This window comes from Arvicanthis niloticus, chromosome 14 (assembly GCF_011762505.2).
Source record: "Arvicanthis niloticus isolate mArvNil1 chromosome 14, mArvNil1.pat.X, whole genome shotgun sequence".
NCBI lineage: Eukaryota > Metazoa > Chordata > Mammalia > Rodentia > Muridae > Arvicanthis > Arvicanthis niloticus.
Window position 1 is genome coordinate 49982004 of NC_047671.1, and position 16035 is coordinate 49998038.

The 16035-nt window shown below is 44.6% G+C and overlaps 1 protein-coding gene across 5 annotated transcripts in view; it reads right to left on the reverse strand.

Moving 5' to 3' along the window:
• LOC117719689 (protocadherin gamma-C4) overlaps positions 1 to 16035 on the reverse strand; it is a 176213-nt gene that overhangs the window by 150129 nt on the left and 10049 nt on the right. Inside the window, exon 1 of one of the 5 annotated variants that reach the window (XM_034517896.2) lies at positions 11212 to 13801. The exons of 2 other annotated variants lie outside the window; for them this stretch is intronic. In XM_034517896.2, the coding sequence (XP_034373787.1) occupies positions 11212 to 13626 (2415 nt within the window). In that variant the 5' untranslated portion in view covers positions 13627 to 13801. Of the gene's footprint in view, positions 1 to 284; positions 2975 to 5262; positions 7941 to 11211; positions 13802 to 16035 lie in introns of those variants that run through there. 2 more of the 5 variants (XM_034517898.2, XM_034517891.2) reach the window with 2 other exon arrangements.

A 16035-nucleotide genomic window follows, 5' to 3' on the forward strand; every position in this document is an offset into this window, starting at 1 on the left:
ATAAATAATCATGGTTTGAGGTGTAATTCATTGTATAATTACAAGAAGTCTTGCCCAATATGCTCAAAGCCTGGAATCCACTTCAATTATTACAAAAAAAATCAGGTTATTAATCAACAAATAACTGTGTGTAGTGACTGTCATTAATCATTATTCTTTTAAAGCAAGGATCTATTAATAAAGAGGTGCATATTTTTGATACAACACACAACTGGAAGCATTTTACAGACCCTCGTGTCTGTGTTTTAGTGAGATAAGATCCATTATAGGAGTGAGTCACTCACCTGCAGACTGGAGTCTCCTTTTATTTCAAGCAAGTCTTGAGATACCAGGAGAGGGTCACTCTTCCCACAGCTCTCCTGGCTGATGAGCGTGTCTGCATAGTTGGGCTGTGGGAAGATCAGATGACTCTTCCCAGAGTCGGCTGTGAGCGAGACCTCATGAGAATACGTCTGGAGGAAAGCGTGTACGCCATCCACACCCACAAAATGTGATGTAGGCATGGATGACAGTCCATTACCTGCAGCCTGAAGCAGGCGAGTTGAGTGCCAGCGACGGAGCCTATGTATCAGCAGCACAATGACAAAGGCTAAGAAGACACAAGAGACCACAGCCACAGCTACTACTAGGTACAATGTGATGTCTGAATCTTCATGGTCAATGTGAGTTTTAATGTTGCCCAGATCCGCCAGGATGTCTGGAATGTTGTCTGACACGGCTATGGTGAGTGTGACAGTGGCCGAGAGAGGGGGCTGGCCGTGGTCCTGCACGGTCACTACCAGGCTCTGCTTGAGAGCATCTCTGTCCAGAAGGGCTCGAGCAGTGCGTACCTCGCCCGTGTGCAGCCCCACTGAGAAGAGACCTGGCTCGCTGGCCTTGAGCAGGCGGTAGGACAGCCAGGCGTTCTGTCCTGAATCTTTGTCTACTGCCACCACCTTGGTCACCAGATATCCAGGTTCTGCAGAACGCGGTGTCAGCTCCACACCAGTGGAGCCATCAGTGGGGATGGTGGGGTACAGGATCTCAGGAGTGTTGTCATTCTGGTCCAGCACAAACAAGCTCAGTGACACGTTGCTGCTGAGTGGAGGATTCCCACTGTCCCTGGCTGTCACCAGTAGCTGCAGGTCTTGAAACTGCTCATAATCAAAGGAACGCAGTGCATAAAGGACACCAGTATTGGAGTTGATGGAGATGTAGGAGGACAGAGGTGCCCCCTGGATAGTGTCCTCTGACAGGGAGTAGATTACCTGGGCATTCTCACCACTGTCTGGGTCCTGGGCTGTTATGGATAAGATAGAAGCTCCTCTAGGGTTGTTTTCTGGAATGTAGGCAGAATAGGAGGCATGGGTGAAGGTGGGTGGATTGTCATTAATGTCCACCACCTGCAGTGAGATATAAGTCTCTGTAGACAGTGGTGGAGTTCCCTGGTCGGTGGCAGTTATTGTAATGTTATAGTCAGAGATTTCTTCCCTGTCCAGAGTCCTGTGTATCAACAACCGATGATAATTTCCATAGGTCTTTTCCAGCCTGAACGGAAGATTATCTGGAATAGAACAAGTGACAAGGCCATTCTCTCCAGAGTCACTGTCATGCACATTGAAGAGTGCAATCACTGTGCCTGGGGAAGAAGCTTCTTGGATAGAGCTGGTGAGAGAGGTGACTGTGACTTCTGGAGCATTGTCATTTACATCCAGAACTGTCACCAGTACCTTACTTCTGGCTCGAAGACCAGGCCCATCATGAGCTTCTACATCAACATCATAGAATCCAGAGTCCTCATAATCTAGCTCCCCCAACATTGTAATGTCCCCAGTCAGAGGATTCAGCTGGAAGAGCTGGGATATTTTTTCTCTTACGTTCCGGAAAGAATACGTCACTTCTCCGTTGGCTCCTTCATCCGGGTCACTGGCTTTTATGGTAAGTAACCGGGTGCCTACAGGCAAATTCTCCTTCACACTAATGTGGTACTCTGACTGAGTGAATACAGGAGCATTGTCGTTGGTGTCCACGAGTGTTATTTGAATTTTGGTAGTACCAGAGCGAACCGGGTCGCCTCCGTCGAAGGCAGTGAGAACCAGGTGATGAAAGGCTTCCTCCTCGCGGTCTAAGGCATTTTCCAGCACTAGCTCTGGATATTTAATCCCATCTGGCCCACTCTGCACATCCAGGGAGAAGTGATCATTGGAGCTGAGCTGGTAACCCTGTAAGGCGTTCACCCCTATGTCCGGATCAAAAGCTTCAGGAAGAGGAAATCTTGTCCCAGGATTTTCATTTTCAGTGACTTTTATTTCCCTCTGCTGTGTTCCAAAGCTGGGGGCATTATCATTAACATCGATAATTTCCACTTCTACGGCTAGAATCCTCACTTTATCCTCTAGGAGAATCTCCAGATTTGCAGTACACTTTGGCGATCTGTCACAGAGCCCTTCCCTGTCTATCCTCCCTGCTGTCACTAAACTGCCGCTTCGCGGGTTCAGAGCAAAGAGCTGGGTCTTACCTCTGGAGACGATGCGGACTCCGCGTTCTGCCAGTTTCCCAGGCTCCAGCCCCAGGTCCGCGGCGAGATTACCCACCGCAGAGCCCCTTTCCAGCTCCTCTGGCACAGAGTACCGGATCTGTTCCGCGCGGATGTCGCATAGTGATCCAAGGAAAATGCAAATCCAGATTAGTGCCCTGCGGTCTGATCCGTAAGAAGCCGCCATTGCAGTCTCGCCGCAGAGGGTCCTGAGCTTGAGTGTTGAGTCTGTGTAGGCCTAATGAACCCCACAATCTCTGGATTTCAACGTACTTGTACCGTTGGACCCTGGTGCTCTTGGGAGTCCAGATTGCTGCTTTCTTTAAGATCATAACCAGTCCTTCTTGTTCCGGAAATCCTGGCCTTACAAAATATCTGATTTTCACCCCTGAGTGGTGAACAGCGACACCCAGAGTACTAAACTGTTAATGCGACTTTTTTTGATAAAACACCACACACTTTCTAAAACCACTTCTCTAAAGGAGAATAAAGGTAAAAACTGTGTTGTTTAATTTGCAACAAAAATTCCGGAATTACCCAAGGCCTTTTATACATCAAACTAAGTGAATTTATCAGAGAAATAATATGGTGGAAAGTATTGTTTTCACCTCTTTTCAGTTGTTGCATCGCTCATCCTTGACATCCTTTCCAGTGCTCTGTAGTGGATGAGGGTCACAGCCATTCCTCTCAGGAACAGGGGTAGATATGAAGAATAGAGAAAAGGTAGGGGTGGAGTGGTCCATGTAGCCTGGAGGGGCAGCTCTAGTTACAACCTGTTTACTGCAGAAGCAAGTTTCCTCACAAATTTGCCCTTTGGAAATCTTGGGTAATTGTTCAGTTCTATTGCAGGAAAGGCGCCAGCTGCTCAAGAGATACTCTTACCCTTGTGCAAATGAGTTTAAAAGAAAAAGTTCTAGGTGGAGTAAAATAGCTAGTTTTGTGTACAGGACACTGTAGGCTATATGTCATGTCACTACCATCAGATTCAGAATGTGTCTTCAGTCTTTACAACAGCAACTTTCATAGACTAAAACATTTGCCAATGTTTAATGAGTCAATTACCAGTGCAAATCAAATTCAAATAATGGACAAATAATAAATTAAATGATAACGTCAAGGCAAGGAAGTTAAGCTGAAGGGCTGTTAGAATATTTCTGGTCAGGTGTGGTGTCACACACCTTTGATTCAGTACTCAGGAGGCAGAGGCAGGTGAATCTCTGTGAGTTCGAGGACAGACAGAGCTATGTCAGGGGTTTCTCTTATATAAGACACGCCCAGTGGTCTCATTTACCATCATCAATTCTATTAGCTTTTTAACCACTACACTAAATTACTTTATCTTTGATTTCAGAAACAGCCAGGAAAGGAACTATGTTGATAACCAAGGAAGCATCACCTCCATCACGAGGTTCACAGCTTTCTGAGAGAAGTCAAGAAGTCATAGCTCTTTAAAGTAGTCCTCACTTAACAGCTGACACACGGAAATGACTAAACTTTTAAGAAGTCATGAAAGCCTATTAATTATGCAGAATTAAAATGTTAGTCTTTGAGAAAGTAGGTTAGATGGGGTTTTTCACAATCCTTCAAAGATATGAGATATGTTTAGTGTTCGGGAGTCAGGGGATTAAAATGGTGTGTGTTGAAAATAACTGACAAAAATGCACAAAAATATCAAAACGCTGTAGACCTGACTCACAGAAATCTATACTAAAATAATGGGAAAGATACAAAATGACTCATGAATAGAAAGAGTGTCACGGTCCTCACTATAATGATGATGAATTAGAAAGCACAAAACACAAATGATTAAGGAATTGTCAAAGACCCATGGAGGGGTAGACAAGATGGCCCAGCTGGGAGAAGCTTTTTCGGCAAGCCTGACAATCTGAGGAGTGTCAGGACTCCTGGGGGTCCATGCTTGAAAGAAGAGAACTGATACCTACATTGCCCTTTAACCTCCACAGGCTCACCCTGGCACATGTGTGCCTTACCTCCCTAAGTAAATTTGAAGGAGAGAAACAAGCGAAATCATACATGAGAATAATATTGACCCCAAATTAGTGATTCAAATATAAAATGTGGTAATCTTTGGTACTTGTGGTGAGACAAATAAATGCTAACAGGCCTAGTTTTTAGAGGGCCTTGTTAACTGGATGTGTTGCAATCAAAGATTGTTAAACAGAGTGGTGGCTGCACACACCTTTAATCCCAGCACTTGTAGGCAGAGGCAGGCACATCTCTGTGAGTTTGATGCTAGCATGGACTACAGATCAAGTTCTAGGACAGCCAGGGCTACACAGAGAGACCCTGTCTCAAAACAAACAAACAAACAAACAACAAACAAATGCTTAACAAACAAAAGTTGTCCAAGCAAGAAAGGTAATTGACCATAGACTTTAATTTAGGCAGAAAGAAATATCAATATGCTTATAAAGAGTTAAAGATTATTTTAAAATTCAGTCTCACAAATCAAGTAAGAAAAGACACTAATATTGAGTGTTGACGTATAAGAAATAAGTCTGGCAAGATTTGCTAGCCACACAGAAACACCAACAGTAAAGACCGAAACTGGTAATCAGGTAATTTCCAACACGACTGAGCAACCAAGAGCCAATCTTTACGACTCTGCGACACTTCTTCCACTAAATATCCCCCAAACTATAAAAAGTGATCAAAATTGACAAATTTGTGCACGACTAAGAAGCAAATACAGCAAATAAAAATTAAGCTGCTCTGTAGAAACTTACCCGAAAAGAAGAGTCGTCCGAGATTTTGGGATCTTCATTATTGCCACATATAACCACAGAAGGATCATCGCACAGAAGATCCTGAGGGGGTGCAACCTCTGGTACTACGTGGTGAAAATTAAACCCTGCCATAGTCGTAGAATGTGAGGCAATGCATAGATTATAGGAATAGGGCAATGTCCCCTCGCTGTAGTTGGGAGGAACCACAGGTTGAGACTTTGGGCTGAGGCCGGGTTGAAAGCAGCCCCAGGCAGCTGATCTGGAGGAGTGTCTCAGACGCAGGGCAATAGCCAGAATCACAGCCAGGAGGAAGAGTACTGAGATCAGGGCCAAGGCCACCACTAGGTAAAACTGCAGTTCACTCTGGGGGTCAGATGGTAGAGGATCATCGCTGAGATCTGGTAGGACCTCCTGTAGACTGTCAGCGAAGATCAGGTGCAGAGTGGCTGTAGCTGAGAGCGGTGGCTGTCCACCATCACGCGCAGCGACCAGAAGGCGCTGCCGCGCTGAGTCCCTGTCTGCCAGGGCACGCGCTGTGCGCACCTCTCCTGTGCGCAGCCCCAGGCTGAAGAGCCCAGGGTCACTGGCCTGCAACACGTGGTAAGACAGCCAGGCATTGTGTCCTGAGTCTGCGTCCACAGCCACCACCTTGGTGACCAGGTATCCAGGCTCGGCAGCGCGCGGCACCATGTCGAAGAGCGCAGAGCCGTCGGGCTCGAGCGTGGGATACAGCACGCGTGGCGCATTGTCGTTGCGGTCGCTCACCAGCACGCGCATGCTCACGTTGGCGCTGAGCGGGGGCGATCCCTGGTCGCGCGCCTGCAGTGTCAGCTGGAAGGAGCGAAGCTGCTCATGGTCGAAGGCGCGCTGCGCGAACACCACTCCACTGTCCTGATTCACAGACACGAAGGATGACAGCGCTTTTGGCTCTAGGTCGCTGGCTATGATGGAATAGGAGATGAGGCCATTGGGTCCCAAATCCGGGTCAGAGGCGCTGACTTGAGCAATGGAGGCTCCAGGTGGGTTGTTCTCAGCCACATGGACCAAGTAGGAGGCCTGGTGGAAAACCGGTGCATTGTCGTTGATATCTGTGATATGCACAGTAACACATGTCTTGGAGGAAAGCGAGGGCTTGCCACTGTCAGTAGCTGTGATAGTGACATTGTACTCTGGGGTCTGTTCCCGGTTTAGGGCTTTGTCAATCACCAACTTGTAATAATTCTTGGAGGTGGGTTGTAATTTGAAGGGAAGTTCTTCCTGAATACGGCATGCCACCAGACCATTTTGTCCAGAATCTCTGTCTCGAACTTTAATGAGGGCTATTACTGTCCCAAGGACTGAATCCTCTGGAACTTGGTTAGAAAAGGACATGAATGTCACCTGTGGGACATTGTCATTCTCATCAAGAATTTCGATCTGAACATTACAGTGAGCGGTGTGCACTCCTCCGTCCTTGGCTTCTACACCCAATGTGTATCTACTCTTTTCTTCAAAATCCAATGTACCATTAGTTGTGATAGCTCCAGTGTTTGGATTGATACTGAAGACAAGGTTAGTACTTGCTGGGACATTAAGGAAGGCATAGGTGATTTCTCCGTGAATACTCTCATCCTGGTCCGTGGCTGTAACTTGCAGCACTAACGTTCCTGGGGGCATGTTTTCTCGAAGGCTAACTTTGTAAGTGTCCTGGCTGAACACTGGAGCATTATCATTGGCGTCGGTGACTTTGATCCAGATCTGGGTGGTGCTGCTTAGGGGTGGGTCTCCACCATCCATGGCGGTCAGTAGTAAGTGGTGGGAGCTCTGATGCTCCCTGTCTAGAGGTTTTTCCAGCAGCAATTCTGGGTATTTACTTCCATCAGGACTTTCCTTCGTTGACAGGGAGAAGTGTGGGTTGGGGCTGATAGTGTACATCTTCAATGAATTGCTTCCCACATCTGCATCTCGTGCAGAGTCCAGAGGGAATCTTGCCCCTGCTAAGGCTGACTCACAGATCTCCAATTCAATGCTTTCCCCAAAGAAATGTGGTGCATTATCATTAATGTCTTGGATGGCAACAGTTACGTGGAAAATATTCATCGGGTTTTCAGTAACAGATTCTAATTCCAGTGCACACTCAGATTTCCTCCCGCAAATCTTTTCTCTGTCTATCCTGCCGCTCACTAACAAATCCCCGCTCTCTGCACGAACGCTGAAATAATCCTCTGCACTAACTCTCAGTTTTCGAGCTGGCAATTCTTGGATACTGAGTCCTAGATCCTTGGCGAGATTCCCCACCAGAGAGCCCTTGGCTAGCTCCTCCGGAATGGAGTAGTGGATGGGCTGGGAGAGGGCGCCGCAGAACAAAAGTACCAGGAAGTGAAGCAATACCTGATTTGCCATCGTTCCAAAGCTGCCCGGGTGGCTCTGCCGTTCTAACTTCGCCAGGAAGCTTCTTTTCAAGGTTTCTCTGGGATTTTAAAGCCCTGGATGTTTGTGATTTGAGGGCAGGATTTGTCAGGCGCTTGAAGAGGGCACAGAATCCGGAAAGATATTCTCGTGGGTGCTGGAAAAAGCAAGCCAACCCTCGCTGGACCCTGCGGAATGGAGAGCCTTGCTCTTCCCTTTGGTCAACAGCGTCGCCTAATGGTTGTCTCGTAAAACTGCGTCTTGTGCAGCTATTTATCAAAGCTTTTGTTTTGACTTTTAATTTACAACCAGGTATTCACAATTCCCCCTTTGGTTTAGATATTTTATTTTGTTTATTATCATTTCTTGGATGTTTTCGTCATATACAGCATCCTTCCCATTTCACAAGGGGTGCGTTTTTCCTTGTTCCAGTTTTGGAGAAAAATGCCATCAATATCTTCACTGTATGGCACTCACAAACTCAGGCCTGTCATATCCAATAAGCGAGTGGCTTTTCAGTCTTATTATTCAGTGGATTATAATCTTTACAGTTTTGCATCTACTGAAGTAACTTCTTTATTTAGTGTTAATTTCTGTATATTTTTATCAATTTGGTAAAACTTTTCAAAGATAGTCTTTGTGAAAGAGAGAGGTGGCATCTCCAGAGATATTTTAATGCATCAATCTTCTTCTTAAAGCATCTTATTTTCAGTTAAATACACCATAGCCAGATAACTTATTAAATGTACCAATGTAGCATTTAGGCTTTTATTCTGGTGATCTTGTGTAAGCCATATTTATTTTTATGAAATATTTTTCTAAATATGTAACTCTATAAGCCAAATTCTTACCTTCAACATAAAAGCTTCAGTTTTGTGCTATTAATTAATGAAGTAACTGATCACCAGTAACTCTTGGTGAGACATTGACAGTCTTTAAACACTTTATTTTATTATTTACATTTTATTACATTTATGTATTGGTGTGTTGAGGTGTATGTATAAATGCATGTGCACTCATGTGGAGATCAGAGAACAATATACTGGAGTTGGTTCTCCATCCTTCTTATAGGTGTCAGGGATGGAAATCAGGTTGTCAGCCTTGGCAGCAAGCACCCTTCCCCTTAGCCATTCCACTGGATCTAAACACTCCATTTTAGCACTTAATCCTGGACTTGGGTAACTCAGATAGGCAAATTTCTATTTCTTATCTGTCACCAAACTGGTTTACAGTGTCTTAAATGCACCTCTTAAATTTAATGTGTTAGAACCTCAAACTCCCAATCCACGGTTTAACAGCATCTGGAGGCAGGATCTTTAGGAAATGGTTGAACTAGGAGGGCTTTATTTTCATTAGTGAATCAATGAATGGTTACTAGGTTATCATATATGTGGATTACTTGTAAAAATAGCAGTCTCTGACACACTTGCTTGGCTTTTGTCATGTGATGTCCCCCTGCCATGTGTTGGCCCCAAAGGAAAAAGCCCTCAAGAAGAAGCCCCAAAAGGCAAAGAATGTTATGTTATTAGACCTTCCAACAATCAGATAAATAAACACTTGTTTTAAAGATAGATGTCCAAGTCTCAAGTATTTTCTGATAGCAGAAGAAATGACCTGACAGTTGTCAGCTCAGCGATTTAATTATACTATTTGAAGTGCTCAATCATCTCCAGTAGAAACCTATTAGTCTCCCCTTGAGACATCTTTTCTCTTTTCTTCTCCATTTCATGCCTTTATGTTCCTTTTCACAAGATTCCATCACATATATGGATCTTGAATGAGAATATAGTTTTATATGCTTACAGGTAGTTTCTTCAGGCTCTGTTCATTTACACATTTCAACGTTATGTTTTCTAACATATTGAGGGAGAAATATTTCCCTTTGAGATGCAATGAAATACATTTTGGTTCATTTTTGGACACCCCTCTTTTGTAGCTACAGGAGCAAAAATAATTTCATAGGTTTGAGAATGAGTTCACAAGAAAGTTCTAGAACACATTCAGGATTTCTATTTCATTGCTGTAATACATGATCTGGAGATCTCTTGCAGAGACTGAGAAATAGCTTCCTTGTATTTTGAAATATTTTTGTGTTGGCATATATTCATTGCATATGAAACTGGGTTTCACAAGAACATTTTTATACAAGTATATATTATACATTGGGCATATTGCCTCTGTGTCCCCCATAGCTCCCTTTTTCTCTCACCTCCCCTCCTATTAGCCCCTCCCTTTTCCCTAGCAGTTTCTCTTTTCCTTGCATGCTACACACACACACACACACACACCACACAATGCACACACACACACACACAATTTTATGTATCTGTATAAAACGTAAGAGTTCATTAATAAGAGAAGACATGGTATTTTTGAGATTGCCTTAACTTTCTTAATATTAATTAAGGAAGCTTAAATGTAGTTGCATTCATTTTCCTGTAAATGACAAAGCTTCATTTTGTTATGGGTGAAAAATTCCATTGTATAAATATCTATATATCACCTTTATTCATTTCTCTATTGATGGACAAACCTAGGTTACTTAGTCATTGTGGACAGTGCTGCAGTAAACACCAATGTGCAAGTATCTCTGCGATATGCTGCTGACTTACAGTCCCTTGAGTGACACAGCTACATCACAGGTTTATCACCCTTTCTGAAAGGGTAGTAAACACCAGCCCATGGCTCATAACAGTTAGGAGAATGAACTTGCTACCTTCAGATGAACACACACACATTTTGGTCACCAGGCAGTCAATCATTTGACAAACCTCCACTTTGCTTTTTGAGATAGATCTTGCCATGTTGCCAAGGTTAGTCTTGAATTCTAGGTTTGAGTGATTCCCACCTCCATAGTTTCCACGGTAGCTGGAACTGCAAGCAGCCTGCTGTAACTGTTTTCTTCGCTTCCTATCCTATGATTTTTTATGTTCTTATGATGAAAAGATCGAAAAGGTTCAGACAAAAATTTATTAGAGCATAAAATACTATGTATTTTTCCTCCTTTCCCCACTTGTTTGTGTCAGTCAGGATAGGCTAGCGGGCAGGAGTGACAATGCTCAAACCACACAGGTTTATAACAGGAAAGGCAGGCTGAGGCATAGCTCAGTGGTCCAGCAGATGATCAACATGTGCCAAGACCCTGGGATCTACCCCAGCACCTGAAGGATGAGAACAGAATTGTGAAAGGCCCATTTATCACAGGCGTATGGACCACTGTCGGGTCAACTACAAGTCTCTTCTCTCATTACGGGCACTGAAGGACATAGGTGGGAGGAACAATCACACTCTCCAAAGGTTAAGAGAAAGAACTGGAATTCTCATAATGACAATCAGAGTTTCCTCCAGAAGTGGAATGTACTGGCCAGATCTAGCTACCTGGGCCCACTCAGCCATAAGGAGGCCAGGAAGTACAGTCCACTCATAGGTAAGTGGGACACAGGTAGAGAAAACAGAACATACAATTACATCATTGCTTTACTTCTCAAATAAATGCGTATTAAGATCTTCTAAGAACCACACTGGCATAACTGTTCATAACACTCAAAGAAATAGACTCACCTCAGGCAGCGTGGGGTCTTCTTTTGTTTCAAGTAAATCTTGAGGTATTATAAGAGGCTCGCTTTTCCCACAGCTCTCCTGGCTGATGAGCGTGTCTGCGTAGTTGGGTTGTGGGAAGATCAGGTGACTCTTCCTAGAGCCTGCGGTAAGTGAAACTTCCTGGGAATAGGTCTGTAGAAAAGCTTGCACCCCATCTAGACCCACAAAGTGAGAGGCTGGTATGGCAGCCAATCCATTTCCTGAAGCCTGGAGCAGGCGCGATGAGTGCCAGCGCCGCAGCCTAAGTGCCAGCAGCACAATGACAAAGGCCAGGAAGATGCAGGAGACCACAGCCACTGCCACCACCAGGTAGAGTGTGAGGTCTGAATTTTGGGGGTTAGGAGGGGTATGGATGCTTTCCAGGTCACCCAGGATGTCAGGAATGCTGTCAGCCACTGCTATGGTGAGTGTGACAGTGGCAGAGAGAGGCGGCTGGCCGTGGTCCTGTACAGATACAACTAGGCTCTGCTTGAGAGCATCTCTGCCCAGCATGGCCCGAGCCGTGCGCACCTCCCCCGTGTGCAACCCCACCGAGAAGAGCCCTGGTTCACTCGCCTTGAGCAGGCGATAGGACAGCCAGGCATTCTGTCCTGAATCTTTGTCTACTGCCACCACCTTGGTCACCAGGTATCCAGGATCTGCAGAGCGGGGTGCCAACTCAACCCCAGTGGAACCATCTACTGGGAGGGCAGGATACAAGATTTCAGGCATGTTGTCATTCTTGTCCAGCACAAATAGGCTCAGTGTCGTGTTGCTGCTGAGTGGAGGGGTCCCACTGTCTCTAGCTGTTATTTGTAATTGCAGGTCTCTAAACTGCTCATAATCAAAGGAGCAGAGAGCATACAGGACACCAGTATTGGAGTTGATGGAGACATAGGATGACAGTGGCACCCCCTGAAGTGTGTCCTCAGCCAATGAGTAAGTGACTTGTGCATTCTTGTCAGTGTCTGGGTCCTGTGCTGTAACAGAGAAGATGGAGGCTCCCCTAGCATTGTTTTCTGGGATATAGGCTGAATAGGAGGCACGTGTGAAGGTAGGAGGGTTGTCGTTGATGTCTGACACATGCAGAGTAATATGAGTTTCTGTGGACAATGGTGGATTTCCCCCATCGGTGGCTTTTAGACTGATATTATATTGAGACACTTCCTCATGATCCAGAGATCTGGCTGTCACCAAACGGTAGTATTGGTCTATTGATTTTTCTAGAGTAAAGGGCAGATTTCCCAGGACAAAAACTGTGACTTGCCCATTCTGGCCAGAATCTCGGTCATGTACATTGATAAGTGCGATTTCTCTTCCAGGAGGAGCCTCTTCTGGGACCGAGCCTGTGAGGGAAGTGACTGAGATTTCTGGGGCATTGTCATTCACATCCAGAATGGTGACAAGAATCTTGGCTCTTGAAAAAAGACCCGGTCCGTCTTGTGCTTCAACTTTGATTTCATAGAACACAGCATCCTCATAATCAAGACCTTTTAATATTGATATATCTCCAGTCACTGAATTGAGATGGAAAACCTGAGCAATTTTCCCAGGCATTTTGTCCAGAATATAGGACACTTGAGCATTGAATCCCTCATCAGGATCAGTGGCATTCACTGTGATCAGCCTGGTGCCAACTGGCACATTTTCCAGAACACTGACATGGTACTCTGGTTTAGTAAACACGGGTGGGTTGTCATTTGCATCTGAGACTATCACCTGGATGCACAACTTGCCGCTGTGGACAGGGTCTCCGCCGTCAGAGGCAATGAGATCAAGCAGATGGACTGCCTTTTTTTCACGATCCAGGGCTCGCTCCAGCACTAATTCTGGGTACTTGGCATCATCGAGGACACTGTTCACAGCCAAGGAGAAGTAGTCATTTGAGTTGAGCTTATAGTTCTGCAGGGAGTTCATGCCCACATCTGGGTCAAATGCAGTTTTTAGTGGAAATCGAGTTCCAGGAACTGTTAGTTCACCAATTTTTATTTCCAATTCCTCCGTTGGAAAACTAGGAGCATTATCATTAATATCGATGATGTCAACTTCTACTTCAAATATTTTCAGCTTATCTTCCACAAGGATGTTAAAGCTCACGACACAGGGCACGCTCTGGGCGCACAGCTCCTCCCTGTCTATCCTGCCCGCGGTGACCAAGCTGCCGCTTCGCGGGTCCAGAGAGAAAAACTGAGACCTATCTCTGGAGATGATGCGGACTCCGCGCTCCGCCAGCTCTCGGGGATCCAGCCCCAGGTCCCTGGAGATGTTGCCTACGAAGGAGCCTTTATCCAGCTCCTCCGGCACCGAGTAGCGGATCTGCCTGAAGCCAGCCGCGCACAGCGTCCCCAGGAGCGCGCACAACAAAGCTCCAGCGGTTCCTTGTCCCAGGCGGATCATTTCCTTTTCTGTTTTCCCTCCCTCTCTGATTCCCACGATAGATTCCCAGCTCTTTACCCCCTCAAGTAGTTAAATCTTTCATGGACTTAATTCACATACCACAGAGTTGCCCCATGATGTGGTGAGACCGCTTCTGTCTTCTCAGACTGTGTTGCTTTGCAGCAGGGAAATGGTGGACACCGCTTCAGCGGCCCCTTTTCCTCTTGTGTGGTCAACAGCGACACCCAGAGGCCCAATCGTTCACTGCACACTCTTAGGCAAACCCAAGTTACCCTTTGTTCCTAGCTTCTTCAGTTAAGACTACTAATACTGGCAAGGGAACTAGTACTGATTTCAAGTAACCGAACTGATATTTGCTAAAGGCTTCAAGTTATCCTTCTTTGGGATGCCACTCTAACATCAACTCCACCAATACTGCTTTAAGCATAATTACCGTCGCTCAAAGGTTCAGTTTAATATTTACACAGAAACATCAGCCATATTTGTGGATTATAATTCTTGAAGTTTGTCTTTGTTACCCTGAAATACTAGTTTTAATATTTTTCACTTAACTGATTCATTAAACAAACACATGATTGGGTGTCAGACAATATACTTCTCTGGAGAGTTAATGTGGAAAATATAGACATAACCAGTTCCATCACAGAGTTTATGAGGGTGGAAAACCTCTTGGGGCTTACCGTGCATTGAAATAACCACACACCAGGAGAAGCCAAGGAAGATGGAACAGTGTCCAACTTGGCTGTGGAGTTTAGTGAAGCCCTTATTGAGAAGCATGAGAAGGGTGGACCAGGGGAAAGGTTTGGGTGTAGGAGAAATTACAGACCTCAGACTACTAAAGATATTTGCCTTGCCCAAGTGCAGAAGTGTATAAGGATATCTTTTAAAAATCACAGCTGACATAGGTAAAGATAAGCTTTTGCTTATGCCCAGAATCCCTTCTGTATATTTTCCTCTTGAAGCACAGAAATAGAAATGAAGACAGATGTGGTGGTGCACGCCTTTAATCCCAGCACTCCGGAAGCAGAGACAGGCAGATCTCTGTGAATTTGAGGCCAGCCTGGTCTACAAAGTGAGTTACAGGCCAGCCATGGTTACATAGTGAGACCCTGTCTCAAAACAAAACAAATAGAAACAAAAAAAGTCATTTCAGTCATGATGTACTGCATATGTGTCTATAAGGCATTTATCCTTAGGGGTTACTATATCCTTAAAAGGAACTATGTTTTCAGTTTTCTTATATTCATACTTTATTATCTACTAACAAGTAAAGATATGGTGACACATTGCTCCAAAGTGGATTCTGACTGTATCTCATAGAGGCTTATGCCATATGAACAAACGCATTGGAATACACTGCCCTAAATTTTCTATCAGATACTCCTAGATGGAATAAGAACCCCAAGCACCAGAGGAGATGTGAAACTACCTTGTACAAATTTCGACAAGTACAGGATTACTTCCAAATAAACACACACTGGTGTGTATTATTAGCACGCCCATTGTCATTAGTTCATGGTCAGCGAGTGAGTTGCAATGGAGAGGAAAAACCTACTGCTTATGAATGGGAACACTGTTGGCATCTGACGAATAGGACACTGGGAGAAAACAGCAGTTGTATGATGTGGTTTCTGAATCCTTATCTTTTCTGTGAGCAAAGTATATAAGGATAAAGACTATTTTTTCAAGATAACAAGTCAATATGATTTTCAGATGTGAGAAAAATGAAGATTTGGCGAAGAGAAACCTGCTACTGTTATTTTACCAAATTGTTATCAAGTGCACAGTAATCCCCCAGGAAGCATGGACACACTTTCAGAGACTCTTGTTTGCAGTTAAGCAGTGACAGGATGGCATACTGAATTCTGTAAGGAATGTATGTCTTAGGGTCAGACGCATGTCTCAGTGGTGAAGGTCTTGGTTTCAATAAGCGACAGCCACACACACATACGTGCACTTGAGATGTAGCTCAGTGTAAATGCCGACCTATGGTGTACAAGGCCCTGAGCTTGATTCTTAACACTGAAAAGAAACTATATTCCTGAAACGTACTTTTTTGTCTTTGAGATGGGTCTCACTATGTGGCCTTCACTGGCCTGTAGACCAGGCTGGTTTAAAACTCACAGAAATCTGCTTGCCTTTGCCTCTTAAGTACAATGGTTGAAGTGTGTGCCGCTGTACCCAGATAAAGTTTCTTCATTTAAACAGGTATTGGTATGCAAATTAAGGAAAATAAGCAACTTTTCTGAAAATATGAAGGAGAAGTATTCAGATCAAGGGAGAAAAAAAATCTAACCAAAGCGTTTTTATAATTCATACAGAGATTCAAATATAACGCAAGATTGCAATTTAAAGAAGACTCTTCAGTTGTTATAAAATCCAGTGTATACATTGCATATAGTACACACA